This window comes from Filicampus tigris, chromosome 13, assembly GCF_054856515.1.
Source record: "Filicampus tigris isolate MCC_2025a chromosome 13, RoL_Ftig_1.0, whole genome shotgun sequence".
NCBI classification, from domain to species: domain Eukaryota; kingdom Metazoa; phylum Chordata; class Actinopteri; order Syngnathiformes; family Syngnathidae; genus Filicampus; species Filicampus tigris.
The window spans coordinates 8,750,238-8,777,598 of NC_141229.1; the positions used below are offsets into that span (position 1 = coordinate 8,750,238).

Sequence of the window (27,361 nt, forward strand, 5' to 3'; positions counted from 1 at the left end):
TCGTAGGTTTCACTTAAATCCTTGAGAGGTAACACATTCGGCAAGCAGTCCTCCAGGGATGTGTGGCTAATTTTCTAGCGGTTGTCTGGGAAGGATCTTGATCCATAGAAACGACGTTCCTCAGCTGCGTCGGAGACAGCTGCATAGGCGTTAGCTCTCCATAGAGGGAGGTCTGCGGTTAGACATTTTTTGGATGTTATCCGACCGACATGCCTTTGTGTTAGTTGGGGATGGCGGCGGACGTGCATAAAGAGACCCGCGAGGAGGAGCGCGACGACGGCCAGAAAGGACAACAGACTCCGGGCTCCGGCTGCCGGATCTCTACACGGAGGTCCACCCTGCTACTGGTTCTTGTTGTTCCTCTTCTGGCTTGGGGCGTCAAGTACTATCAAGAAGCCCACCTTCTAAAGCGACACGTGAGCTGTAGAAAAACTTAACGTCACTTGATGTCAGAAAACTGTGATCATTCTTTACCAAAATGTATGTGGACATCTCTACTTATGCCACCTCATCCACTGCACATCGATCAGCCCATATTATATTATATTTTCTATTTTATGGACAGTCTTAAAAAAAACCCAAACCAAAACCTTTATGTCGCTTAACATCAGAAAACCGCGAATAATCATCACCAAAATTAATTCATTCACTCTTCTCATGCCCACTTCTACCTCTGAAAATATGAGAATGCCCGCACCAGAATTTTTTATTTTATGGACATACTGTAAATCCTTTTACCCCCATAGGCACCCACTCAAGAGAAAAAGGTTAACATCACAGAATGTCCGAAAACTATTACAAATCGTCACCAAAATGTATGTGCACATCTCTACTGATGCCCACTTCATCCACTGAAAATATTAAAATGATCACCCCATTATTTTGGATTTTACGGGCGTTAATTTTTTTCCTCTCGACAGAAAACGCTGATCATCACTTGTGTGCACAAAACTGTGACCAGTCTTCACCAAAAGACCTGCTGTCAAAAGAGGTTGATGTCACGTCAACTTGTGAATGTCACCTGCTTTCTGAATTTGTTCACGGGATGTAATGTCTGGCAGTGAATGAGTTTACAGCTTAAGTGCATGACACCAATTTCCAGAAATAAGCAGATAAGTAAAGACTTAGGTTGTTTAATTTGACACTTGATGGGTGGGCAGGCACTACAGAGACACAATGTTGTATCACAGGGCATTAAAAGGTACATTCTCCAAAATCAAATCAAAAAGCCTTTTGTTAGGAAATAGTGTGCGACCAAATAACTGCCCCTCATTTTGGTTCTTGTCTCCTTAAAGTTTGGTATACCCTGGTGTTGACACCACATCTGCAGTTATTCCAGCCCATTATGCTTTTACAAGCAGGGTGTGTCTTAAAGTCATCCCAGCTGGTAAAAGTCAGTGTTTGGTCTCAAATATGCTCCCCCCGCTGCCACCCATTGTGTATCTGGCAGTCAACATGTGTTTGAGACATGGTCTGACTGGATGGAATATATGCAAAGAATCTGTGGCCTCCGGGCACATCTTTTCCACTCTTCCCAGTTTCTGCAAAATCTGTTGTTGCAGGAGTCACCCAGTTTTGTCGCAGTGCATATCGACAATAAAATCACTCTGGTATGTCTAATTAATGTGAATCTGTCATCCCCCCGTTAGGAGGAGAGCGTGCAAACTCTGGGTGCCGAGGGCCTTTTTCTCTTCTCCTCTTTAGACACCAACCATGACCTCTATCTCAGTCCGGAAGAATTCAAACCGATTGTGGAGAAACTCACAGGTCGCTCAAACTTAATGTTTCTGTTACATCCTGTAATGATCTTTGACCCACCTTCATCTTGTTTTCCACAGGGATTACGCCACCGGGGGACATTGAAGACGAGGTGATTGAAGACCCAGATGGGGAGACTTTAACACTGGAGGCCAAAATGGAGCCTCTGCTTATGGACTCTATGACAAAAAGTAAAGATGGCTTCCTTGGGGTAAGAGCAAAACCAGCAAAATGATCGCTCGTCGCAATTTGGTAAAATACTGTGGAAAATCTGGATAAAAAAAAAAAACCACAAATACCTAAATACATTTTGAAATGATCCCAGACTTCAGCAGTCTGAAGTCTGATCTGACTCTTTTACGCATCCTTTCCTCTTGGCTTCACAATTATTGCTATGTGAGTCTGCAGTAACATTAGTTCCTGTAGAGAAAATAATCACTGCAAAATTGATGATGTCTGATTTAAAAATGATATAAGATATTTAATAATTTAATTTAATAGATATTTAATTTATAGTTTTATTCTGCATTTATTAATTTTTCAATTTTTTTTCACTCAGCTAAATAAATACTTATCTACAGAAAATGCAAAAACATTGAACAAATAAAAGGCGTAATTTGCAGTACTTAAAACCCATGAAAATTAAATAATGGCATGAAACAAAGATTAAGACTGATATTGGCAACTGGAGAAAGTCAGGCTCTCACTGATAGACCACAATTAGCTCTAAAACTTTGCAGATTTGTAGATAAGGACAGTTGATGTTTCAGGTCTCTCACAGCTGCCTGAGTGGTCTGCGCTCATGGACGAGTCCAGCCGTGCCTTCCTCTTCCTTCTTTGCCAGCCAGTTCAAGGTCTTCCTCCCGCCCAAGAATAAGCAGGCGGTAGGGGACACGTGGTGGGTGATCCCCAGCGAACTCAACATCTTCACGGGGTACCTGCCCAACAACCGCTACCACCCTCCAACACCGAAGGGCAAAGAGGTATCTTCAAAAAAACGGATTCTGTTCACTTCAAGTCAAAATGAATGTTACATGATGCGCTCCTTTTTCGCATCGCAGGTTTTCATCCACTCGCTGCTGACCATGTTTCACCCCCGACCCTTCATAAAGTCCCGCTTTGCACCTCAGGGCACCATCGCGTGCATACGTGCCACTAACGATTTCTATTACGACATTGTATTCAGGTGAGGAGAAACACAGTTTGATGTCAAATGCGTTGAAAATTGTTCTCATTCACAGCTCAATTTCCATTTTAATTACCGTATTTTCCGGACTATACGTCGCTCCGGAGTACAAGTCGCACCAGAGATAAAATGCATAATACAGAAGAAAAAAACATATATAAGTCGCACTGGAATATAAGTCTAAGTATAATAGTAGGGATAATTGCAGCAGCACGATGCAATAGTGGTTTTCTGGACACTGAAAGACCCCTATTAACTTTTCAAATTACTGTTTGTCATCAGAGCAAAGTGCTCACTGACAGTGAGGATTTTTGAGTTTTGTAAAGAGTCATGTTTCAAAGAAAAATGAGGAGTTAAAGGGAGAATTTGTAGGTTTGAAACCACTAGCAAAATTTGAATGTAGCCTCATTTCACTAATCCCTCCTCCCCTTGAGTCTGACCAAAGCCGCGGCCCTCAATGACATGCACAAGCACAATCCTCAAACATTCATAATGGCATGCAATTATGACAACGTGTGGTTTCATTAGTCAGAGAGACCACTGTCCTTTTCACAAGAACTCTACGTCTGTCAATCCCAACCAGGATTCACGCAGAGTTCCAGCTCAATGACGTCCCCAACTTTCCCTTCTGGTTCACGCCGGGCCAATTCACAGGCAACATTGTCCTCTCGAAAGACGCCTCTCACGTGCGGCACTTTCACCTCTACGTCCCCAGTGACAAGTAAAGCGCTCTTAAAATGCACGACATAACTCAGGATGCTAGCAGAAGTTGCAGTTTTGTCTTTGCCTGTGTCTCAGGTCCCTGAATGTGGACATGGAGTGGCTGTACGGTGCCAGTGAGAGCAGCAACATGGAGGTAGACATAGGATACTTACCACAGGTAAAGCCTTTCCAGATACTAAGTGTCTTATTTTATAGAACAGGTATTAGTGGTACGGTGTTTCCCAACCTTTATTGAGCGAAGGCACTTGGAGTGTAACAAAAACAGTTTGAATTGGAAAATCGTTTTTTGATTTGAAAGATGCCAGTGCGTCAAATTGAAAACAAATCGTTCCGTTTTGAAATATATCGCAATGCGTATCGAATCATCTTTTATTGGCGAGAACTGACAAGGTCATTGCATCATCATTGCATCATACCCTCCCTGAGCTGCCTGTACCACATGGAATGGAATTGTAATCCCACTGAGTCGAACAAAATCGAATCGTTCCACTTTCAAATCGAACTGTCCTTGAATCGTTTCAAAACCACATTAAAAAAATATATATATCACATCACCAAAAAATAAAAGTCATAAATTATGATTAAAAAAAACCCAAAAGGAATGAAAAGGCTTTCATAGTATGGGACCACTATCTCTATAATAACTAATTATTTTCCTTCCCAGCAATTTAAACCATGTTACGTTATGTGTCGTCGTATCCCACAGCTGGAGTTGCAGACGACTGGGCCGTCCATCCCCTCCATCATCATGGACGAGGAGGGAAACGTCATCGACAGCCGAGGCGGCAGCGCCGAGCCGATCCAGTTTGTCTTTGAGGACATCGACTGGGGCGCAGAGATCGATCAGAAAGAAGCCGCCCGTCGCCTGGAGGTCACCCTATATCCCTTCAAAAAGGTAAAGGTGACGTTGTTGCGGTGTCATTCAACATGTTGCTTCATTGCTGTCTAACTCTGAGCCGTACCACAGGTTTCCTATCTTCCTTTTTCGGAGGCCTTCCAGCGAGCGGAAGCAGAGAAAAAGTTGGTGCATTCCATTCTGCTTTGGGGAGCACTAGATGACCAGTCCTGCTGAGGTGAGATTGTCAGGTTCAAACTTGACCGACAAGCACATTAACACTTTGAGTGCCGATGACCATAATGAGGAGTGCCTCAATGGAAATTTCCATCAACTACTTTTTTTTTTTTTTTTTTTTTTTTAATAGATTTAAGATTAGAAAAGTATTGGCCAGAGCTGGGAAAGGAAAAAAAATACATTAACTATGGCCAGCAGATGGCAGCATTGAATCTGTTTTGGATGTGATCACAGTCTATCAAAATCATGCAGAAGCTCATGAACATGGCGGATATTTGGAAATTTGACCGTTACAAGCAGCGTGTGATTGATCAAAGTGTTTCTCACATTAAATCTACAACAAAGACTGTCACGTAAGAGAGAAAAGGTGACTGAGGTTATTTAAATTTAAAAGCAGAAGTGACGCAATATATGTACAAACACGCGCACACACACGCATTGCATGCATGCATCCATGCATGCATGTACACACTACTAAATACTACTACTAAATAGCCTGCAAATAGTTCGTAAAGTTTGTCAAATGTAAAATTGTTACACTGGTGCTTATGTGAAAGCCATTCCTAGGCCATTAATAAAATCAAACGAAAAATAGTAAGTCGTGTGGTAACCAAGTGTGCCTTCTTGTCTGTCCTGCATGACGTTGTCGTCTTATGTTATGTTTATTTCATTGCACAAACCACATATGTCAGGACAGTCTTAAACCAAGTACTCTTCTTATCCTCAAGTAGGAAACAAAATGTGTGACCCATTTGGGATGTGTAATTTACTCAGCCCAAGCCCTTAATATAATTTTTTTCTGTAGGCTCAAGGACAAAATAAAATCTAGTCTGTGGCAAATGAAGCCACCGAATTGCCGGAAATTTACTAACCATGTTATTAAAATGTGTTGTCATTATTTAGATTGCTCATAACCACTCAGTGGCATACAGTGGAGCCTCTGGCGTTCAGACCAAATCATGTATCTAAAGTTGTACAAAAACCAAATGAATGAAAAATCAAATGAGTCCTCATCTTAGTAAACATTTTCAGTTTTACAGTGGTAAATGGCAATGCAATGACCCGCAAGCAGCCAAAGACTTTTTTTTAAGGCAAAGAGGTGGAATGTTGACAAAACTGAAAAGAAAATGCCCAAAGAACAAGCTGGAACTGAAGACAGTTTCATTCAAGGCCTGGCTGAGCATCACCACGGATCAAATCCAGCATCTGGTGATGTCTATGTGTTCCAAACTTCAGGCTGCAATTGACTGCAAAGGATTTGCAGCCAAGTTTTAAAAAGTGAAAGTTAGATTTATGATTGCTCATTTGTCCCATTACATTTAGTCCCAAAAGTGGGAGGTATACTGTATGTACAAACTGTTGTAATACCTACACCGTTCACCTGATTTGAATTAAAGCTGATACACATTTGAAGCCAAAAAGATGAGAATTGTGTCGATGTCACAATATTTATGGACCCGACTGCATAATCCTCAAATCATTCTTGTCTTTGGCAGTTCCGCTTGACAACAGCAACTCTCAGCATTCACAGAGATATAATTTCTTATTGTTGGAATATGTTTGGTGCCTTAACATCGGCAGGTCTCGCTTATCATTTGTCTGGTCTGTAGGTTCCGGGCGAACTCTCCGGGAGACCGTCCTGGAAAGTTCGCCCGTTCTGGCTTTGCTCAACCAGAGCTTTGTGAGCAGCTGGTCTCTGGTCAAGGAGTTGGAGAACATGCAGGTGAGAACTCCTTTAGGAACCCGCTGGTTTAGTAAAAACACCACATCTTCAATCACTACTCTGGCATCGCCTTCTTATTATGTTTTTTTTTTTAAACAAGCTGACAGATGTTTTAAGAACATGTCTGGGTAATACTTTTGTCAAAATATAACAAATAATTATAAATAACTTTGCACAGTATTTCCTGAAATTTGTATTGAAGGGTGGCCCTGTCAAGTGAGCAACTGTTGACTCTGCCCCATATACTCTTGGGCCAATAAATGGCAAGTCAGGCTTTCATTACCATGACAACAGGGACTGACTGAGCTAATTTAATACAGGAGGTTTTGTGTGTATTCCAAAAAATATTTTTTAAAACATTTTTTGTTAAGTTTTTACTACATAATACTTGGCGTGACCTTTTTTTAATCGTGCGCACAAGAAACGCAGTATTTCTTCTATGAAGATGAAGCATAAAAAGAAAAAACTAACAAACTCGCTCTGAAAACGAATTAAAAGTAACAACATTTAGAAACATAATAAAAACTGACATTCACACACATTTACAATAAATAAACCGCTAACAAAAAAAAATGTACTCGGTTGTTAAATTTCATCCCCAGCGGGTGGGAAGGCGCTCCAGTGACCGAACTATTTGTACAAAAGCAATTAAAAAAGTCAATTTTCCATAATGTGTCCCCTTTAAAACAAACATTTCTGTTCCTCTGCTCCAGGCTGATGAGCGCAGCCCCGCACTGAGCGAAAAGGCTCGTTTGCACCTTGACAAGTACACCTTCCCTGTGGAGATGATGGTCGCCCTGCCGAACGGAACCGTTGTAAATAACCTCTCTCTCTATGCACCAGACACAAATGCAATGAGTAGGAGTACATCACGGAATGAGCCGAATGCTCTCATCTCTAGGTCCATCACATCAATGCAAACTTCTTCCTGGACCAGACGTCCATGAAGCCTGATGAGGGCGACGAGCAGGAGGGAACCACTTTCAGCTTCGCCGGGGGGTTTGAAGACCCCTCCACTTCCACTTATATCAATTTCCTGAAGGAGGGCATGGAGAGGGCTAAGCAGTACTTGGCACAGTAGAGCGTGTGTGGATGAATGTGTGTGTGTGTGTGTGTGTGATCATTCCTGTGGCTAAAGAAGTGTGATAAGAAAGCTTCTCCAGAGTTCAAGTGTTGAAGCACTGAGAGCTGCTAAAAAGTGATTTTTATTTTTTTTTCAATCGCAAACTCCACCATTAAGTTAACCCCTAAAGATGATAAAATACTGTATTTTAGGTTCAACTGGAATTTTGACACAAAAGTTGGATATCGCTAACTTTTCGTGAGTAATGTACTGTATGTGTATAGTATAAATATGCACATTCAGAGCCTCCGAAGGGGAGGTGGAAGTGTAGACTCCGGGCGCCTTTCAGCAGTTTGTGACGGTGCTGCCTGAAAACTCTTCTGGAGCCGGGCAGAACCTGATGATAGTTGCTGATGGAGCGTCTCCCAGAGAAAACGGTCCCATCTTCGTCCCTCTTCGGCGACTGACACAGCAGGAGAAGTCTCCCGTCGGTTTGTGATGCACAATATGAAGAATTCAGTCACGGTCAGAATATTTATTAGCTTTCTGATAGCTCAATGCAATGCAAAGAAGCAAAAAACACTAAGAGCAGCTTGAGCATATTTGATAACTTTTATGAAAATGGGTTTTCTTTAAAGTTACGTATTTTGTCTGTATTTCATCTATTTTTTTGTTTTAGTTTGCCAGAGAGGAAATACACTGCACCAAAGATCATTGCTATAATTTATAGCAGTTGACTCATTGCCCAAGAACACCAGTTGCAAATCAGTCAGACAAGCTGCCCGGTTCTTACTGATTCACCTCAATGCAAACAATTTAGCTAAAGACAAAGCGACACTATTTGCTAGTTGTTGTCCTCTTGACAGACCAGATTGTTGGACATGAACATGTCTTACTGATTTCAAATTGTCTCCTTTTGTTTGACCCTGAGCAGAAGACAAATTAAGGTCTTTTGCTAATTCTCATAAATGACAGCATTCTGAATTTAACAGGTGACTTTGTAATTACAACACTTTTTGTACATGACAAAATAAACTTTTTTTTTTTTTTTACAATAATGACGTATGATCTGTTAACACACCATACGCACATTAGATAAAAAAGGCTCTTCATTTTTTATTTATAGAAACCGCAAGAACTGCAATAAGCAAACAGCTATATCAAAAATTCCTCCTGAGATAATGCTCTCAGAAGCATTAATTTAACAGTGTTATTGTAATTCTAGAATATTTCGAATATTTTGGTTAATTTAATTAGCCACACGTGGACTGCAAAATACTCGAAACATATCAGTATGAAGCTGCAGCTTCCACTGCAAACGCAAAAGATATGAACCTTCTAGAGTCAAGAGTGAGCATACTGTAATTCACTTTATAAAAAGCAGTTTTTTATTTTTAAATTAAAAAAAATACAACCCTTGTACTCATTAGATCACGGGTGGGCAATTAATTTTGGTGCCACATGAGAAACTCACATAGCATAGCTTTCCGAGGGTCAACCCAACATGCTAACCTCAACTTTGTCTATTATTTTTAATGTATTTTAAAAATCGTCGCGGGTCAACAAATCGCTGTGTGCAGATATGTTTTATAATGAGAAAGTACACATTTTAAACAAAACTATAAATAGTCATTAATACTACATCTTTACACTTTAAAAATGAATCCAATTAATTGTGTGCACCATCTCATATTAGCCATTCCTCATCAAGAATTCCAAATATATAGATAATTGGTAAGTATAATATTATTGATAGTGATATACAGACGCATACAGTGCTATGTACAGTACGGGCCGGATGTGGGGTCTGCATTAGTAGGCAAATGTATGTGAAAAATTTTAATGCACACACACACACAAAAAAAGGCTTTAACGGCATCAGAAATGAGCCTAAAATAAAGACAATTGTGATCAATTCTAAGTATAGATATTTTTATTTTATATAGCCTGTGACATTTATTGATGACATCCTGTCAAGAAGGGAGCATTCGCATACATAATACGTAAGTATTAGTACACATGATATTACACTGTTCACGAGTCTCTTTTACAAACTAACGTGGCTACAGGGCTGGGCAAGAAGATGCAGAGCTGTTCGCATAATAAATGACGACCAATTCACATGGAGCAAAGTGCAAAGTCTCTTTTGAGAGCGTGCCCGCAGGAACGAGTCGGCCATTAAAACGTCCCTTCTGGCAGCCAGTGCTCCAAAGTCCCTCTCATCCTGATCCGTTTGACCGTGTGAATAAATCCAAGAGTTTGACCTGACTGGGTCCATGAAACGACAGCCGTGTTGGAACACAGTTCCGGTTGCGGCAAGCGAGCAGCGGGACGCCTCAGCTGAACGTCCACACCTCCAGCTCCATGACTCGGAAGTCGGCGGTTTCTGAGAGGCAGCAGTTATTGAAGGTGTGACAGGGGCTGCTGCGGCCCAGGTACAGATTCTCGTCCACCCACAGACCAAAGTGACCGCTGCGGGGTGGGGAAAAAAGGTCAAAATACATAGTGGAAACTTCCATTAGCTTCACCTGCACAATCTCATGAAAGCCGTATCCCAAATTTAAGTCCAAGCCCTGCCGCGGATTTGTGAAAATCTGTGATTAATTGACGCGCACCCAAAAAGGTTTGTCATGTACTGTAGATGTCACAAGATGGTGGCAAAGCACTTTTTCCTGTTTGACAAGGCTGTATCCTGATGAAATGTAGCTCTTCAACTCAGTTCAACATACAGTGGTGCCTTAAGGTACAAATGATCCGACTTGCAAGTTTTTCGAGATACGCGGCGTCATTTGGCCATTTTTTTTGCTTTGACGTGCAAGCAAAAATTTGAGACACGAGCGCTGTATGGTGGCAGTGACCTCAAGCCAACTCGCATCACAAACAAGCAGCAGTTTAGCATATAGTGAGCATTTCATCAAAAATGAGGCTTCGAATGTTTATTGCCAGTCCCAATCGACATTTAGTGTCAAATTAAAAACGAAATAAGGAGGCTAAACTTAAAGTCCGGTAGCTTAAAGTTAATACACAACGGGAAATGCCATATATGGGCTAACGAATAGTATTTGTCATGGTGTTATAACCAGGGCTGCGCATAATTTTTTTTCATGCTGAGTATCAGGAGATTGTCTTTGGTACTCACTAGTGGGCCAACAGATCACATAAGTCACGGTTCGGATCGGTCATGGATTTTGAGTCACGGATCGGATCGTTTTTTGTATTGAGAAAGAAAAAAAAAAAAAGCTATTTTGGTCATGGAACGAATTAAACTAGTATCTCAAGGCATCACTGTTGTTGCTTGACACCAAGATGGCAAAGCAAAATGTTTACATCAGACATGGCTTTGGCCTGAGCACAAAATCGCAAATAGGTGAATTTTTCAGCAAATAGGTTACGCCCCCAAAATCCATTTGTTGATTGTAAACTTTACCTTCCTCCGCCAATGGCGAATGAGTCCAAGTCCCCTTTAATGAAAAAAGAATTCTCTCCAGTCCATCTGAAGCACTGTTGAAAGAGGGAAAGTACACTTTAGTCACAGTTTGAAATTAGCAACAGCTCATTTCGCGCAAAATAATGACCTTGAATCGAGGATGCAACATGAAGAGAAAAGTTTCTCCCGTGCCGTAAAACGTCTCACTGAGCCTCAGTGGGTGCGACAGAAAAGCCCCGAATACCTGTGGAAGGAAAGGCGGGGTTACAGCACGAGCGGTAGTCGCTACGACCTTCTGAGACGCTGTAAAGTGGAGACTTGACCTCGTCCAGGGCATCTTTGATGATGACGAGAGTGGGCGAGTCGGCGGCGCTCACTTTGCGGTAGAGGGACTTGAGGCTGGCGCCGTGGCGAGACATGCTGTACGCCAGCTGCCAGGCGCGGCCCACCGTCTTTGCCGGCAGCTCCTTGCACAGCTGCGAAAAGGTGAGGTGATGAGAATACTGAATACGTCACTGACTCACCGAAGCCCCGAGGATGGATGGAACTCCAGTTTAAGAACCATTGTCCTAAAGCTAAAATGCGACGTGCCCGTCTACGGTAAAGTAAACATATTAAGATAATTGAATATAGCTTGCCTACCTGGTGCACTTTCAATGACTTCATTGAAGAAACGTTATCAAAATACAGTAAACACAAGCACATTCTTAGCCGACCTGCCAAACTGACGCCGTCACTCAACATCGATAATGGGTAATGGTTCTGTCAGTTAATCGCCAGCCAACTCTTAATTATCACCCACTGACGACCACATCCCTCACATCAATCACCTTTTACAGCCATGCAGATATTCAACGTCACAGATACAACAGTGTATAACATGAGGAATGGCAATCCCAAGTGGACAAAATGAATACTTGCACCTCACATGCATACTATCTAGTTTGGTATTACATGTATGAATCTTTCAAATACATATTAATAATAAAATAAATATTTGATCGCTACTTCATGGATTCATCTACTCCAAACACCCGATTACTGTGCTCGTAACGACTTTCGTCCATATTCCTGTCCCTGGGGTTCACTGACCTCTCTGACATGTGAGGCTTCTAAAATGTGGCTGCTCTCCACAATGGCGTTAAGTCCTTCCGGGTCCCTGTCAGTGAGCTGGCCTGGCTTGTCGCCGTTGTCCTCCATCAACACCATCTGCAAAGAGAACGCAACTTCAGTCCACTATCTCCAAAGAGACGCAGGCATTATTTGCAGTTTCTTCAAAAACAAACCACTCACCTCCCAGTCATCTCCCGAGCTGTGCTGCTTCTGTAACACTTCCTCCAGCTCCTCTTCCTCCTCCTCCTCCTCGTCATCGTCGTCTTTGTCCTCCACCAGTACAAACTCCTCTTCATTGTGATCCGCCTCCCCGTCGTCTTCACCTCCTCCTCCGCCCTTGAGCAGACACAAGTCGGGTCGACGGTGCTTGAGAAAGGCGTGCAGCTCATCGGAGCTGAGCGGGAGGACAGAAAAGCGCTTATTGAGGACAGCTTGGGCGCACAAATAGGTTAGCAGCTGTGTCAACAAGAAGCCAAACAACAGACAACACGACGTAACTCAGGATTTTAGCGTTACTGCTTGTCACCTTAACCCGATTAACTCGAACGGGACGATACACTCGGGGGTTGGTTTGTTCTTATGTAGTGCGCTGAATTCGTAATTTTGAGAAAAGACATTTTGGACAATTCAATTCCTAATGTTCACTCTATAAATTGGCTGGATGAGTTCAGCGTGCAATCCCTGACCTCAACCCCAATCAAAATACCTTTTAAAACACCAGAATCGTTTCATTTGTCGGATCATTTTTCTACTCTCATATTTTTACGTTAAAGCCCACCTCAACTGCACGAGTCAGCGTACCTCTCTTGCGAAAGTGCGATCCAAGCTTCCCGTCCGGCAGCGGTGGCTTCAGTAACGCCAAACTGAAATCCCCCAGCACGCTTTTTCTTCCCTGCAGACGACTGAACCCGCAGCCGCACAAACATGACGCACCTGGGACTTCCTGCTGAGTGCCTTGCAGGCACTGGGCATTTCAAAAAGGAACGTATGAATGTATTATTCATTTTGAAAACAACCATAACTGAATTAATCACCACACACTGTACGTAGTGTAGGTACTGTACATACCTGCAGTCTGACTCCCCAGAGAGGGGGACTGCGCCTCATCCACCTTCACTTGGCTGGACGCGTCTGGAGCTCCGCAGCAGAAGGTGGCGGCCACGCCGAGAGCTCCTCCGGAAGCCTCTGACATCTCGGACGGGCTCTTATCGAGCTGTTCCTCAGGCACTTCTCGACTGTCAGTTGGCTCACTTACTGCAGAAGCCTCCTCTTTGAGAGTCAAACTGGAGAGAGCTGCAGGTGCCACAAGTGGAACTGACTCCACCTTTTGATCCGCGCTTTTGGCATTTTTCAGCCTTTGGAAAAGTTTCTTCCCTTTTCTCCTGAAAAAAAAAAAATAATAATAAAATGAGAATTTCAGATTAGATACACAGATTTAATTCATTCCGTGATGGTTATTTTTGAAAATTGAAATCTAATCCAAACAAAAAAAAAAGTGGGGGATTAGGAAGTAGTAATCTAATTTTGCTACAGTAATTTGTACAATGTATTTATAATGACAAATTATAATGCATCCAAAGTGAACACAGTATAAAATTGTTGCTATGCATAACATGTATGACTAGCAACTCGATTGCACACTGAAACTGTAAGAAATTAGACATTAAAATAATTATTTCTTTAAATTACAGGAGTACCTTGACTTACTCAGTCTCTGAATTTATGATTTTGTCAAAAAAGGAGCAAACAGAGATGTCGATTGGTCTATTTCTTGCTTTGTGTTGCAATCCCAAATTCGAATTACTACCGAGCTTCAGACACAGCGCCGCTTGAGTGAAATGAAAAAAAAAAAAATGCGAGAACCACAGTTACCGATGTACTTTCAGCTGCTTATTGAACGGAACAAACAGCCAAACACACAAATTCAAAATGAAAACAATTGCAAGGAACATGTGTAAGATGCTAACACTCCACTTGGGGGGGGTTTGGAAAAGATTAATGATTTGAATTCATTTTAATGGTGAAAACGGATTTGATTTAATGTTAAATTGAGTTAAACGTGTTAAGGTACCACTGTAGTCACATTCTGCAGTCAACTTTAAACAACAAATTCAATTGTGATTTTTTTTTTTTTTTTTTTTTTTTTTTACCTCTTCTGGGAGTAGTGAAAGTGAACGTGCGAGATATCTGAGAAGAAGGAGACGGACGACAGCTTGTCCACGGAGCACGACAGCAGGTACTCCTCGCAGCCGTGCTCCTTCACCAGTGGGTGTGTCTTGCACGGGTCGAAGAAGAGCTTGTTTGTCGTCACCAGGAGGATACCGGAAACCACGCCCTGACAAGGTCAGGGAGAAATTGAATATATGAACAGATTTTTAATTGGAGGCAGACCAGAGTCTCAGAACTGGATTTAGAGGTACCACCGTACTTACCTTGCGGTCAGTGATGTGGCGGCAGAACAATTTGAGGTAAGGTGTGGCATCTGGACCTTCCCCCTGACAGCACTCAGGGGGTAAAGCCAAAAGGCAGAGCTGTCCATCAGGCATCGGAACCGCCTCCACATCCTGTTTGTATCAAAAAGACAAGATGCTGGTAGTTGACTGAATGATTGAGCTTATCTCATCCACGTTGGTTTTAGATTTGCAAATACGGCGTATCACTTATACCAGTTTTTCAACTGAATATCTTTATATGAAGGTAGTGAAGCTGTTCAAGTGTAAAAATAATCCATTTCAAAATATTCTTCTTACTTGAGTGTAAGTGGTTGGTGCTAAGGTACTAAGCGCTCCAATAAGAAACTATGGAGTAATAGAAGCCATGTTAACAACATTCTACAATCTCTTTCGAAAAAAGGGCTGAGTGAACTATCTCTATTTATTCATAGCACAATGCATCAAGGTTTGATTTAAAGCACATATTACTTTGACCTGATTTTGAAAAGTTGGGCTCTCATGTCCTATGCCATGACATATTGTAAAATGGGTGTTGACATCATGCAAAAAAATGAATCTAATAGACACAATATGCATGAATGCTAAACAAATAATGTCTATTAGTTTTCATTGTATAAGTCATTATAAGGGTAACAAAGCTGAATTATACACTCTCGTAACACAATAAACAAACAGGCAGTGGATAAAGCAAGTTAATGAGAATTTTGCTATACTGAAACAAGACCATTTGTACTAGTTACCAGTAGTTTGTCGTATTCTGCTTCCGGCAAGGGTGACTGTGCCGGAGCAGCGAGTTGATCCGAGAAATCTGGATCCATCCCCAGCGTCGTCTTCCCCTTACAATCGTCCGGGTCTGCTGTTAAGGCGCTCTTTCCCTCCTCTGCTTGCTGCCGCTTCACAATAGAAGCCATGTTAAGAGTGACTCTGACACAGACTATAGCCCGGCAACAGTGAAGTACTTCCTCTTTCTGCCTGCATTTTCCCCTCCTTTCTCTATGTTTGTAGTCATAGCAAAGCGCCACATGACACCATTTAAGATATTAGAGCCACCGTAAAGAAAGAGTATGTAAACATTTAGCGCATCAGTGTTGCTCATGAGAGTTGACCATGACGTCAGCTTTTTGATCAGTATAGTATTAACTAACACTTTCTACAACAATCAGATGCAGTGCTGAGTTACATCCACAAGTGCTGTTTTGCATGTCAACTCCAGGCAGTAGCAACAACAACAAGTGAGTTTGCATCATGTGACATGCGCTGACTCTTACCTCCATGCGGACAAGGGCAGAGCACAAAGGTGACGATTGTGATCGGGAATGAGAACGAGGCGATGTGTCACCGCTGCCGAAGCGGGATGAGATGCTGAACACCGACTCATCCTGTGTGGGGAAGGATAAAAACAACAACCATGGGACACTTTATTAGGTACACCTATGGAGAAATATATACAGTGGAGTTATTGTCTAACAAAATGTAGTACTTTTATGGAGAAATTGAGTCATTATGTGACAAAACAACATTCTTATTCAAAGATGTGGCATTATTGTGACAATAGCATTTGGATCAGTTACTACCACAAAAAAATACAGACATAGCTGCACTGTACGTTCATTTGGTAATTTTAGAAAGCAATTTTTTATTTCTTTAATTTGCTTTAAATGTGTTTGTTTTGTTTGTAAATGATTTTAAATGTTGTTCATTATGTGAAGCACATTGAGTTACCCTGTGTATGAAATGCGCAATATAAATGACGCTGCCTTGCCTTACACTTCATTTAAAAAGGTACCACACGCATTGCGCAACACAAATTACTGCCGGGGATTTTGTTTTTTTCCGCCATTTTAGAAATAGTACAACATATTACACTGTTGGTCTGTTTAGTTTTGGCCAAAGATATTTACGGTGAGCGTTTTCACTGTTCTGGAGTGCACTTAAAAGTGAAACAACAAGAGATGAATAAGACATTGAATGCGGTTGAGTTCAAAAAGTATAAAGCGCTTTAAAAGCTTGAATATAGCAATGTTGAAGGTATGAGTTGAGCTTTGTGAATATGGGCAGCTCAAAATCATATTCCTATTCTTAAAGAGTTCAAAGGCAAAAGCAGACATCTCCATGTTTTGTGAATTGAGTAAAATTAGATTTTTTTCTAGTTCCAAATTAAAGCTAATACTTTTGTGTGTATGTATATATATATTAAAAAGGTCTTTCAAAGAGGTCTTTGAAAAATGTCAAATATGAGTGTACAAGAAACTGAACCACGATTTCTTGAACTCAACCTCAAATAACACCTAATCCCGCCTTCAAAGGGAAAGAAATACCCCCGCCCCCCATTAAAACACCTTTTAAAGCAGAACTAGGTAACTATAGATATGCGGCGAGTTTCTGCGCAAAGGTCAACGCAAGTTGGCCAAGTGGCACAAACGCTGTTTGTCAAGAATATACAAAGGCTAGTGAATTATTCCTACTAAAGATTTTAGCTGATGAATGTAAAAAAAAACAACAATCAAATACCTTTGTGTAAACATGAGAAAATGCAGTCCTCCTGTTGTATTTGTTGTAGAGGCTCTGAAACACATTCAGTCTACCCATGATGACCGAAGCACTCATCTATGAACTGAACCTTGGACCTTAGACACTCTTCCTTTATCATTTCCCAGCCATCGGTTAGTCATATCAGCAACAGTATACATTTCCTAAACTTCATAAAATACACATTTCCCAGTATCCCTTTCTTTAGCCTTTGGATCATCAACCATCACGTAAAGTGTGTGACTGACCGTGCTGCTTTTGCCCTCATGTGACAATTGTCCCGTTTGCTCTTGCTTCACTGCGGTGTTGGAGTCCCATGAGGTCCCTGTGAGAAAACCAAAAGGTCACGCATTTAAAATCTAACATACAAACAAAAAGTCCACACACAAGTATGACATTGACATCACGTAAGGCAACAGTGGACTACAAAGTCAAAAAATTCAGGTTAGAACAGTGATTGTCAAAGTGTGGTACTAGTGCCACTAATGGCACTCTGGCTCACTCTGGTGGTACTTGAAATAATCACTGCCAAGCAAGTCAGTTGTATTTCATTTTTTAGTACAATTTTCCTCTACAAATTTAGGCGCAGTGTTAATGTTCAAACTGTGCGTAATGTTACTGTGACTTGCAATAGTATTATTTTCATGAAAACATAGACCTTCTACATCACTGAATTTTTGGTGGCACTTGAAGCACTCAGTATTGTGTTTTAGGTGGTGGTCTACCTGGTGTAAAAGGTTTGGAAAAAAATGGTTCCGAAATTTGATCAAAATTGTCAGGACAAATATCTCAAAAGTCACACAAAAACTTTCATACGAAAGAATGAGCAGCCTCAACAAAGAATGTTGAAAGAAGAATATATATCGAACATACAGCATTATCACTACAGAATCAGCAATAGAACTATTGCATACGTGTTGATGTTTCAAACATTGAACGTGGGTATATTATATTTAATTAATATTCCATTGTATTTCACTGTTAATTGTACAAACAATACTGCAGCATAATTTGACTATATTTATTACTTAGCAGTACCTGAGATTTTTTTACGGAACTCCAAGTTACCATACAGTAAATTAAGTAAATGAGAGTCTAATTTTAAAAATGTTTTGTTGAAAAGGTTTTCCATTCATTTCATCACAATAGAACAACTCCAAGGAAATTACTTTTTTTTCAGTTACTTGTAGCGTTTTCATTTCTTTGTTGTTGTTGTTTTTTTTAAAGCTAATCCCATTAAAACTTGATTTTACACTTTCACAATAGTAAAATGTTCATTGACATTGCATGTATAGTTAATAAGGTTCATTCATTCTGTACGTTTCCTATGAAAAATTGCATTGAAATGCAAAGAAATACATTTGTGCGAGGTGTGACACCAACACGTCCAGGGTACCTTGCAGGTAATACTGCCGTAGTATCGGGTTTCTGATGTGCGGGATGTGGTCCAGAGGTCGGCCAGAGGTGGTTTGGTATTGATAATGATACTGGTTTCTGGCTGAAGGCTCTTGCAAGCCTCGGGCCTGAGGTTGAGTGTCCCAGGGCCGCTTGGCTAAGTGCGGAGGCTGAGAGACCCCCGAAGGCAGCTTTGCACCCAGCCTGAGGACACACAATGGAAAGGACACGTGTCATTTCGCATCTGTTTATAAATGACATTTATTGTTTATGCACACATCTGAATATCTTAGCTCACTTTGCTTTGAAGTCGATCACGGCTGATCAGCTGTGAGCATATTTACTCAATCAAACATGGCGGGAAAGTGCGTGACAACAGGCAATCGGAGGCAACATGATGCAGAAAGGATTTGTCAGAGTCTGTCTCCGTTTTTATTTTGTTTTATCTGTAAAACGCACAAATATAACATTTGTTCATGATGGTGTGTGGCCCTTCCTCGCTTTGAGAATGCGAGGCTCTTGAAAGGCGGCGAATTACATTGCACCCAGTTACACCATGTTTTTTTTCCCCTTCATTCTTTTTATATCTTTCTACATTTGTTATAATGTTGAGTAGAATTGTTCATACTTTTCTTTGTTAATTTCTTTGCATTTTTTTCAGTTACAATACTTCATATGTGAATAAAATGGTGAATTTCTTTCGTTTAAAGACGCTTTAAACTGGCAGTTTAAAAACAAGAAAAACATTGGGATAATAATCTAGATCGGACGACATGAATAAAATACATTACTTTACTTTTTTTTTGCCATATTGCAGTCCTCCTACTTTGCCGTCAATATCAGTTGTTAGGAAGAGACAATTGTTGGTCATGCTTTGTGCTCAAATTTTTGGTGTTTGCAGGTTTCGTGGAGAGCAAATGTATACACTGGATACACTACAATACTCTTGAGTACAGTTTTTCTCATACAAAAAAAAAAAAAAATTTGCTGTCAAATCTCATTAGATTAGTGTTATCATTTGTTGCGTTTATGAATGACTTAAGCCTTGGCTTTTCACTCACTTAAAATTTAATTTAAATAAAATTTTCATTCGAGATTAGTTCAAAACGGGCTCTCAAATAAAATTATGAAAAGATGTCATTTCTTTGTAACAATAAAATAGGAAGGAATACGCAGCTAAAAGGCTTTATTTGGAGTCCAGCTACTTGCATTTCTGTGGTGAAAAACATTCTTGTTCATACCATAATCTGACACAACACATTCTTTGTGCAACTCTGCCCTTCTCCTCAAATCCACAGAGATGAATGAAAGGCTGGATTGTGGCACATTTAAACCTGAACGGCAAAAGCGAGCCAAATGTGTCACATGGATTGCTTTTATTTCCATGCGGCACGCCATAATCCTAACCTGGTCTTCACATTGCCAAAGTAGCTGGTCCGGGTCTTGTCCCTCTGCGGCTTGTGATCCATGGCGATGTCCATCCTCCTCACCGACTGAGCCATCCTCTCTGTCTCTTTAGCCTAACGCTGGCTGTGGTCCCGCTGTAGGACGACGAGGGGGTTCAACGAGCGTCCTTCCTCCTCCTCTTATTCCCCATGACTGGCCTGTCTTTTTCGCTCCCGCTTTACAGCATCTGCAGCTCACAACGCAAGGCGGCAAGTTAACTGTGGTGCAGAGGGGGGTCAGGTTTCATACATGGATGGATTTCTGCAGACGCAGGAAAGTGACATTAGTGGACTAATGGAGCCAGTTGGCCAATTCAATTAGCATGTCAAATCAATCGGGAGGGTGTATGCAGGGGGTGCAACCAGCTCTTAAAGGAGACATATTATGCAGTTTTTCACAATTCAAAACAGCTCCCAGGGTTCTGATTAACCTGTGTGAGGCAAACTTTCATAAAAATACCTAAGGCTGGGATGGGCACTTCAGAGACCCAACTACTGATAATTGTATACGAACAGATTTTTTTTTCCCTAGAATAAATCCTTCTTTAACATACAAGTTATTATTATGTCATTAGCTGCCGAGATCATCAGGTGTGGCGCACGAAATTATTCAATTTCACTTAAGTCCTTCATTGCCAGCCCAGTTAAAATTGATCTTTGATGTCTATAGCTTACAATTGCAGTGAATGGGTTTTAAAAGGCAACGTTGCAGTTTTTAAAAAAACAACCCAAAAAAAACCCCCAACACTTTTTGTCACATCCCCGCCAGATTCAATATTGTGGTAACCTATTAGCTTGGTAGTCTGGAAAATGAATGAAATGCCCATCCTTTGTTTGCTGACAAATGGGTATAAGAGTAGCAAACAGAAGCAGAGTGAAATGACTTCAGACATCCAGAATTCAGAATCAAACATTTTTGATTGACATGTACGTTCATCACCTCTTTTGATGTTTAATTGATTGTTCCTTCCCAAAAATAAAATTTAAAAACAGTAATAACACTTTAGAGTTACATTAACCCTTCTCAAATAGTGGAGCGGCCCCACCAGGGGTGCAAAGTGCGATGCTAATGAGTGCACGTGTGAACCCAGGGACATGCACCCCGCCCCCTCCTTGCGAGAATTAAGTGTAATTGCACATCCACTACAGTAGGTGGCAGTTGTGCTGTCATTGTCAGTAGTATGAACAATGTTATTCCGACGCCAGCTACATATAGTGAGAGGAAGAACAATAAAATGCTCTTCCTGCAGAGGGCAGAAGGGACAATTAACCTGGTATCAACCTGTTGCCATTCATAAAGCTTTTTGGTGAACAGAAACAGAATTCAACTAAGTCTATTTGTCTAGTGATGTGCTGTGAGATTTTTCTAATGCAAATGGTGATCCTTGGCTCAATAGAGGCTGGGAAACACTACTCTAAATGTCTCCGTCATTGCACTCGACTACCTCTAAACTGCATGCAGACATAGATGCTGCACTATACAGTACTGTATTATCAAATCACAGCACAGGAATGCATCATTCCAAAGGCCTGCAACCATCATTGCGGGTGGTGATTTGTTTGATCAACCAAGCTTCCTTTGACACCGCACACCCATGCAAATAATCAGTGTGCTTCCAGGAAGTGCTGTCGAGTACGTTACTCGCCACGGGGGAAGTAAAGAACTGAACAAGGCGTTTGAGGCTCACAAGCACCAGTGGAATAGATGTATAACAACACAGCAACTTTTGAACGGAAGAATCGAGAAAAGGCAGAGGCTTTCACATACCGGTCATTCGCCGAGGGTGCCGAAGGCTGCCGTCCTCTAATGTTATGGTATCGTCGCCTGCGATACAGTTCTGCGTTGACTGTCCGCCCACCGGCTAATTTAAGACGAATTCAGTTTTCTCCCTGTCAGGGCCGACTTCCTGTAAAAGCGGAAGTATGTTCGAGGGAATTATCTTGTTTTAACAGAGATGAAAATAGTTGAATCCGCGACTATCTCTTCTCCGATGTTTAACACGGGTGTTAGCTGCTCTTTCATCAATTACAACCACGACGTTGTACTTTTAAATTTTAAATGCTGTTAAACGTGCTTAGGAATAAAAAAAACAAAATAAAAAAAAAAACAACAACTGTAATTAAAGAATACTCGCCATAAACTGTAGGAGCGCTGTGATACGAAATCATCTCAAATCCGTTACCGGAAATTGTCCACCGGCTTCCGGCAATGAACAACAACACAAAACTAACTGTGAAAGACGAAAAGGAGAATCTACGCTTCGAAAAATATCCGCCAGTTGGAACCCCCTATCTTTCGTTTGTCGTAAGTTCCGTTTTTGTGTTTTTAATTTTATCATGGGCTTTAAAGGCAGCCTCCGGAAATTGGGGCATAGTTTGAGGGTCATCGTTTGTGCTACCGAAGCTAACACACGGCCTTGTGTGTGTGTGTGTTTGATACAGTTAGCCGCCGGTGCTAAGAATTCAGTGACGGTATATGCACTCTCGCGCTTTTGCATCGTTCTACTTGTTATCATCGCACTTCTTTGAATTAACTGAACAGTGTGTAAACGGTGACTTCATAACTTGTAGAGTACATAGTGATTTTTTTCCCCCACCAAATAATCTGAACAATGTGTAAACGGTGACATCATGACTTAAAAAAGACAGCGATTTTTTTATGTCCAATAGTTAAATTCGTTCCCTTGTGTCTTAATAACTTTTGTGAAAATCGTTCTTAAAAACACTCAAAGATTTATAATCATAGTACTCTTTACGCGCGTTTGTTTTTTTTGTCTTGCTGAAATGATCTTGTTTTGAAGGGGTTTACTCCAAAAATCAAGCCATTTGTTTACAGTGAACTGTACCCTGCCGCGATTAATGAAAATCTGTGAATAATTGACCCCCCCCCCCCCCGCCTCCCCAATTTAATTCTAGTTCCATATCTGTTTATTTTCATGAGTTTAACTACTGTAATTCAAGAATCAGGTCACATCCACCGATTGTGTTAATTTATCATGAAGCATCTTTAAACCTGAACCCATTTTAGTAGTTCATCCCTCTAAAGTTGAAGTTATTGGGGACACAGTGATGTCTTTGTCACCCTCCGCTTGTGTCTCCCCAACAGATGCTCTGACTAATCTCCAATTTACCCGAGAGTTGCCAGATTAACGCGGCATCTGTTCAGTCAACCGCTCAGATTTGAGCCACTAAGAGCACCAAAGCGTCGGTGCTCCTCTGCAAGCTGAGCTGTCATCATGGAAACCCAAACAGTAAGGCAGCCTTTTTTTCAGACGCCGCATCAATTAGCGCTGCCATTTCCACACGTGATGGGGTTGGCATGTGCGTTTTTCACCCGTGGAAGGATTCCGGATGTCCAGAGATTGATTCTTTGTCTTTATTTCTTGCAGGATGTCATTCCTATTTGGCAAAACAAGCCCCATGGATCCACTCGCAGTGTGGTGAGGAGAATAGGCTCCACTCTTCCGCTCAAACCCCCACAAAGGGCGTGTTTCCAGGTATTGCCCCCCCCCATTCTTGAAATTTAGTTTCTTTTTATACTATAAAATGCATTAATTTAACCCGTAAACATCAGGAACTACCTGGCCTTCCCGCTCTTCGCCCCATGGACGGCCCCATGGTTCCCACCTTGGCAGATATTGCTTGGATTGTTGCAGATGAAGAGGAGACGTATGCCAGAGTGCGGTAAAGACAAATATGGAAATTTCTCAAATGTGTTTTCTGGTTGTTCTTCCAAGTTTAGAGTTGAGTTTTCAAGGAGTTAAAAGATTTTTTATTGTCATACCAACACACAGTTCAACATGACATAGCATGAAATACGATACCCAAGGTCCAGATTAGCTCAATAAGTCCCAAGACTTGTGGAAATAAAAACAGAACAACAAAATATGATTTGATATGTGTCTCGATATATCTTAAAGCGGAACGATTGGTTTCGATGCGCACGCATCTTTTGAATGAAAGACGCCGGCCATGTGGGGATTTACTACACAAGATAGAAGCATAATTCAGTCGTCCTTTCCCTCTTTACAGGAGTGACAGTCGGCCTCTCAAACACGAATGGAGGCCCACGCCACTCCTGGTGCTTCACAGGAACTCGTCTGTTCCCAACTTCCGACGGGAGGGCAAGCGGGTGGAGGGCTTGAGGAAACCTGGGGTGACTGCGCTCAACCGCACCACCGCCCTGCAGGATGAGCTGAGCAGACTTCGAGCACAGATTGCAAAAATAGTGGCCGGCGATACTGGTAAATCCATTATTCTGTGGTTGCCGGAAATGAGAATCTGGATTAAAACACGACCGGAAGTCAAGACTCGAAATGGTCCTTTGGTGTGAATGTGAGATGCATAGTGACGGTGTACCTAATGTGGTCATTGAATGTCAACCATTGCTACTATTTCCCTGCGTTCATTCCAGGCTCCAACCCCTTGACTCCTGACTTGCTCTCCCCCGACGACACCACCATGAGCTTCTCCATGGCGCCCTTCGAGACCGCCCCCTACCAGCCGGCGGCCGCGGCAGCCGCCTCCTTCGTCATCAGCGACGTGACCGAGGAGGACGAGGAGGTGGAGGAGGAGGAGGAGGAGGAGGAAGACGACAAGGACATGGTGTCCGTGGTGTCGGAGCTGGTCCCCGACCCCCTGCCTCCGGTCTCCATGACGGCGTCGGCCACCTTTGACCTTGACAGGCCCAGCATGGACTACCGCGAGGCAGAGGAGGACACGGTGTCGCTGTCCAAGTCCACCAGCTTTGCTGATGTGATGGACATCCTGAAGGACATGAACCGCATGAAGATGAGCAAAGACAGGTACAAAGTGGCCCATTATGGTCTTTTTTAAAGCTTACTTCACACCTTTCTTTTTTTTTATTATTATTATTTTATTTTTTCATAGCAGTATACTTGCTATATTGCCCTCATATATGGGAAAGGAGAGCCACAGTCACAGATGCACTTTTAAGCCATTTATAGAATGGTGGGAGAACATTAAATCACATAAACACAACACGCACTTATTCAGGAGGTGCTGTCGGCCACAGCTCACGGCAAGATTCAGGCACGCCATACAGACGCTGCAATACATTCAGTAATTTCCGCGTTTTAAACTTGAAATTTGGTTCTTTAGTGATGCCTCGATCAGAGCTGAAAAATTAATCAAATTCAATTCGACAGCAATGTAGTAGACATTTTGTCTACTAAATTGCAGCCTATTGCAATTTGGAAAACAAAACAATAAAACTGTTTGATTCCAGTTGGTCAGCAGGCTTTATTTTCTATATCAATGTATAGTCGTTGAGATGTAATGATGAATTGACAGCTAATCAATTATCAAATTGAATATATAAAGGTGCGGCTTATAGTCCAGAAAATGTGGTATATTTACTTCTATTTCTGTTCAGTTTTTATTCTGCATACGTTCCCTTTTTTATGTTCTATGGCCTTGCCTTGTGTGTTTTTTTTTTTTAAATGTTTGTTTTATTTTTATAATCAACGTCAGGTATAACAGAGGCTGTACGTCCTTGAGAGAGGAGGACTCTGCTTCTCTGATTTCCGAAGCACTTAGGAAAAAGTTTGTCCTGAAGGAGGAAGACAGCGTTGCCGTGAAGCGGAAGTAGTTCATCCCTCTTTGCCGGTCCTGCTGCTCCATGTAAGTCCGACTGCGTTGTCATCCACATGTTGTTATGACGCCAATGTTGCCTGCACCTTAAGCAGTCCTTTCTCTGTGCTTGTTTTTAGGCCTTTTCCCATGAACTGTCATGGACTGCAACCTTGCTCCTCAGACCTCAATGCAGTAGCTCCCTGCTGCCAGTTAGTAAACAAGTCTCCACCAATATACAGTTGATTCCTTGCTCCAGTTTTTCAGAACAATGACTCAACAGACTGTTTCAACTGAGGAGTGACCAGTGTCCCCTTTAAGGAGCACTTTTTACCCATCCAGCATTGAAAAGGAGGGTTTTTAAGTAGGATTTTTTTTTTTCCACTTCTGTGTCATACTTGAAAACATATGCGAGTGTACACAGCAGGTTTAAAGTCGGCGTATACGTTTAGCCTATGTTGTCTAAAGCAGGGCTGGGGATCCTTTGAGCCACATACAACCCACTAGTTCAGGGGTTCTCCAGCTGGGGTCTGTGAGATGTGTACAGCTATAAAGATTCCAGTACATCAAGTGGTGCTAAACCAACAAAGTGCAAATATTTAAGTTGAAACGCAAAAAGGTTGAGAACCCTTGCACTTGAACATTTGATGCAGTTAAAAAAAAAAAACGTTACGATAAAAAACCCAAATACATCGTTCATAAATTCAGAGAACTCGATAAAACAGAAATGGCCCCTGATAGGAAAACAAATAAAGTTTGAGAGATGCTTTGTATGATCCAAGCTCGTGGCAGCCTTTTGAAGCCGACTGGGAATTCCCGACCAAGCAAAGAAAAATGAGCCGTGTGTGTGTTTTACATGACTTTGTACAGGAACCTGTGAGTGGTGATTATAAATATTCCTGGTGACGCCTTACTGCACGTCTGTCGCCTGCTCAGATGCCTGATTTTATTCACCTCCACCCCCGACTGTGCCACAACTTCATTTTTATCAGCCTATCCCTTATTGCTTATTGTGTTATTTGTTGACATTTATTTAGTGTGCTGTTTTTTCCTCACCCCAAGCCACCAAGTAATGTGTAGGAATGACCCCCTCACGAAAAAGGCTTGCCGTTATGCCACTTTAATTCATCATGCATCATCTTTTTTTGGGGAGATCCTCATTGTTAAAAGATGATGAGTAGAGATCCTCATTGTTAAAAGATGATGAGTATCATCAAGAGATTTCACAGTCTCCTGACGAGTTAGATTTTTACCTCAGTTTCTTGCCATTTAACATTTGTTGGGTTGAACACACCTCCACATAATAATGTAATACCTGTATGTGGACTTTTTTTGGTCACGTATTGGTTTGTAAATAAAGATTGAGAAAATGTTTTGAAACAGTCATCTTTTGTTCTTTGACTAGCCGCATCAATGTAATGTACAGTGGTCAAAGACCACTGATCTGATCCAGCCCCCACTAAAAACAGGAACAAAACGGTTGGTTTTTAATAAGAAAAATAGCGCTGTACGGTTTTGTATTTTATAAAAACAGTCAGTAAATAACTATCCATCCATTATCCAAACCGCTCATCCTCACAACTAATAGAATGTAAATTAACAGTTTGTGCATCATCATTTTATGCTTTAATTCAACGGACACTGTGCTGCTTCAGGTATGTGCATTTTGGCCGCCAGGGGGCAATATAAGTGAGCTCTGTTGTATATTCTGTCTGTATAATTCGCTGGCGTCGGGCCCAAACCTCATAAATCATCCATCCATCCATTATCGCTAAGCAACTTTGAGGAGGATGGGCACGAAGAGACCCTGGCAAAAAGTAAAAAAAAATAAAACAATACAAATATCCTGAATTGCTTTACCGCATACTCACTTCCTCTCGCT

At 41.5% G+C, this 27,361-nt stretch overlaps 3 protein-coding genes across 7 annotated transcripts; 2 read left to right on the plus strand and 1 right to left on the minus strand.

The window, feature by feature from the left end:
• Positions 1-10: 10 nt before the first annotated feature.
• selenon (selenoprotein N) lies at positions 11-9,272 on the plus strand. Its single transcript, XM_086050412.1, has 12 exons — positions 11-416; positions 1,650-1,767; positions 1,839-1,969; positions 2,529-2,741; positions 2,820-2,944; positions 3,528-3,665; positions 3,743-3,824; positions 4,374-4,562; positions 4,635-4,740; positions 6,350-6,462; positions 7,176-7,277; positions 7,364-9,272. The coding sequence occupies exons 1-12, from the start codon at positions 231-233 to the stop codon at positions 7,541-7,543; spliced, it is 1,683 nt and encodes a 560-aa protein (XP_085906538.1). The 5' UTR covers positions 11-230; the 3' UTR covers positions 7,544-9,272.
• Positions 9,273-9,440: 168 nt separating this feature from the next.
• LOC147137456 (oxidation resistance protein 1A) lies at positions 9,441-21,881 on the minus strand. Of its 5 annotated transcripts, none has more exons than XM_086049925.1 (17): positions 21,656-21,881; positions 19,850-20,075; positions 18,444-18,646; positions 17,296-17,372; positions 17,030-17,083; positions 15,787-15,897; positions 15,259-15,405; positions 14,498-14,629; positions 14,216-14,400; positions 13,134-13,447; positions 12,867-13,029; positions 12,246-12,459; positions 12,045-12,161; positions 11,276-11,428; positions 11,101-11,196; positions 10,953-11,026; positions 9,441-9,997 (listed from the first exon to the last, which is right to left on the minus strand). In XM_086049925.1, the coding sequence occupies exons 2-17, from the start codon at positions 19,942-19,944 to the stop codon at positions 9,862-9,864; spliced, it is 2,271 nt and encodes a 756-aa protein (XP_085906051.1). In that variant the 5' UTR covers positions 19,945-20,075; positions 21,656-21,881; the 3' UTR covers positions 9,441-9,861. The 5 variants fall into 5 exon arrangements, with proteins under 5 accessions (XP_085906051.1, XP_085906048.1, XP_085906050.1 ...); XM_086049922.1 differs by having other exon boundaries at positions 15,259-15,411; positions 21,656-21,880; XM_086049924.1 differs by having other exon boundaries at positions 15,259-15,411; positions 19,850-20,081; positions 21,656-21,880.
• A 149-nt stretch (positions 21,882-22,030) lies between these two features.
• Positions 22,031-26,865, plus strand: mtfr1l (mitochondrial fission regulator 1-like). Its single transcript, XM_086049928.1, has 8 exons — positions 22,031-22,192; positions 22,994-23,138; positions 23,277-23,384; positions 23,462-23,571; positions 23,920-24,131; positions 24,302-24,692; positions 25,381-25,530; positions 25,620-26,865. Exons 2-7 carry the CDS (start codon positions 23,124-23,126, stop codon positions 25,496-25,498), a joined length of 954 nt encoding a protein of 317 aa, XP_085906054.1. The 5' UTR covers positions 22,031-22,192; positions 22,994-23,123; the 3' UTR covers positions 25,499-25,530; positions 25,620-26,865.
• The last annotated feature ends 496 nt before the right edge of the window (positions 26,866-27,361 follow it).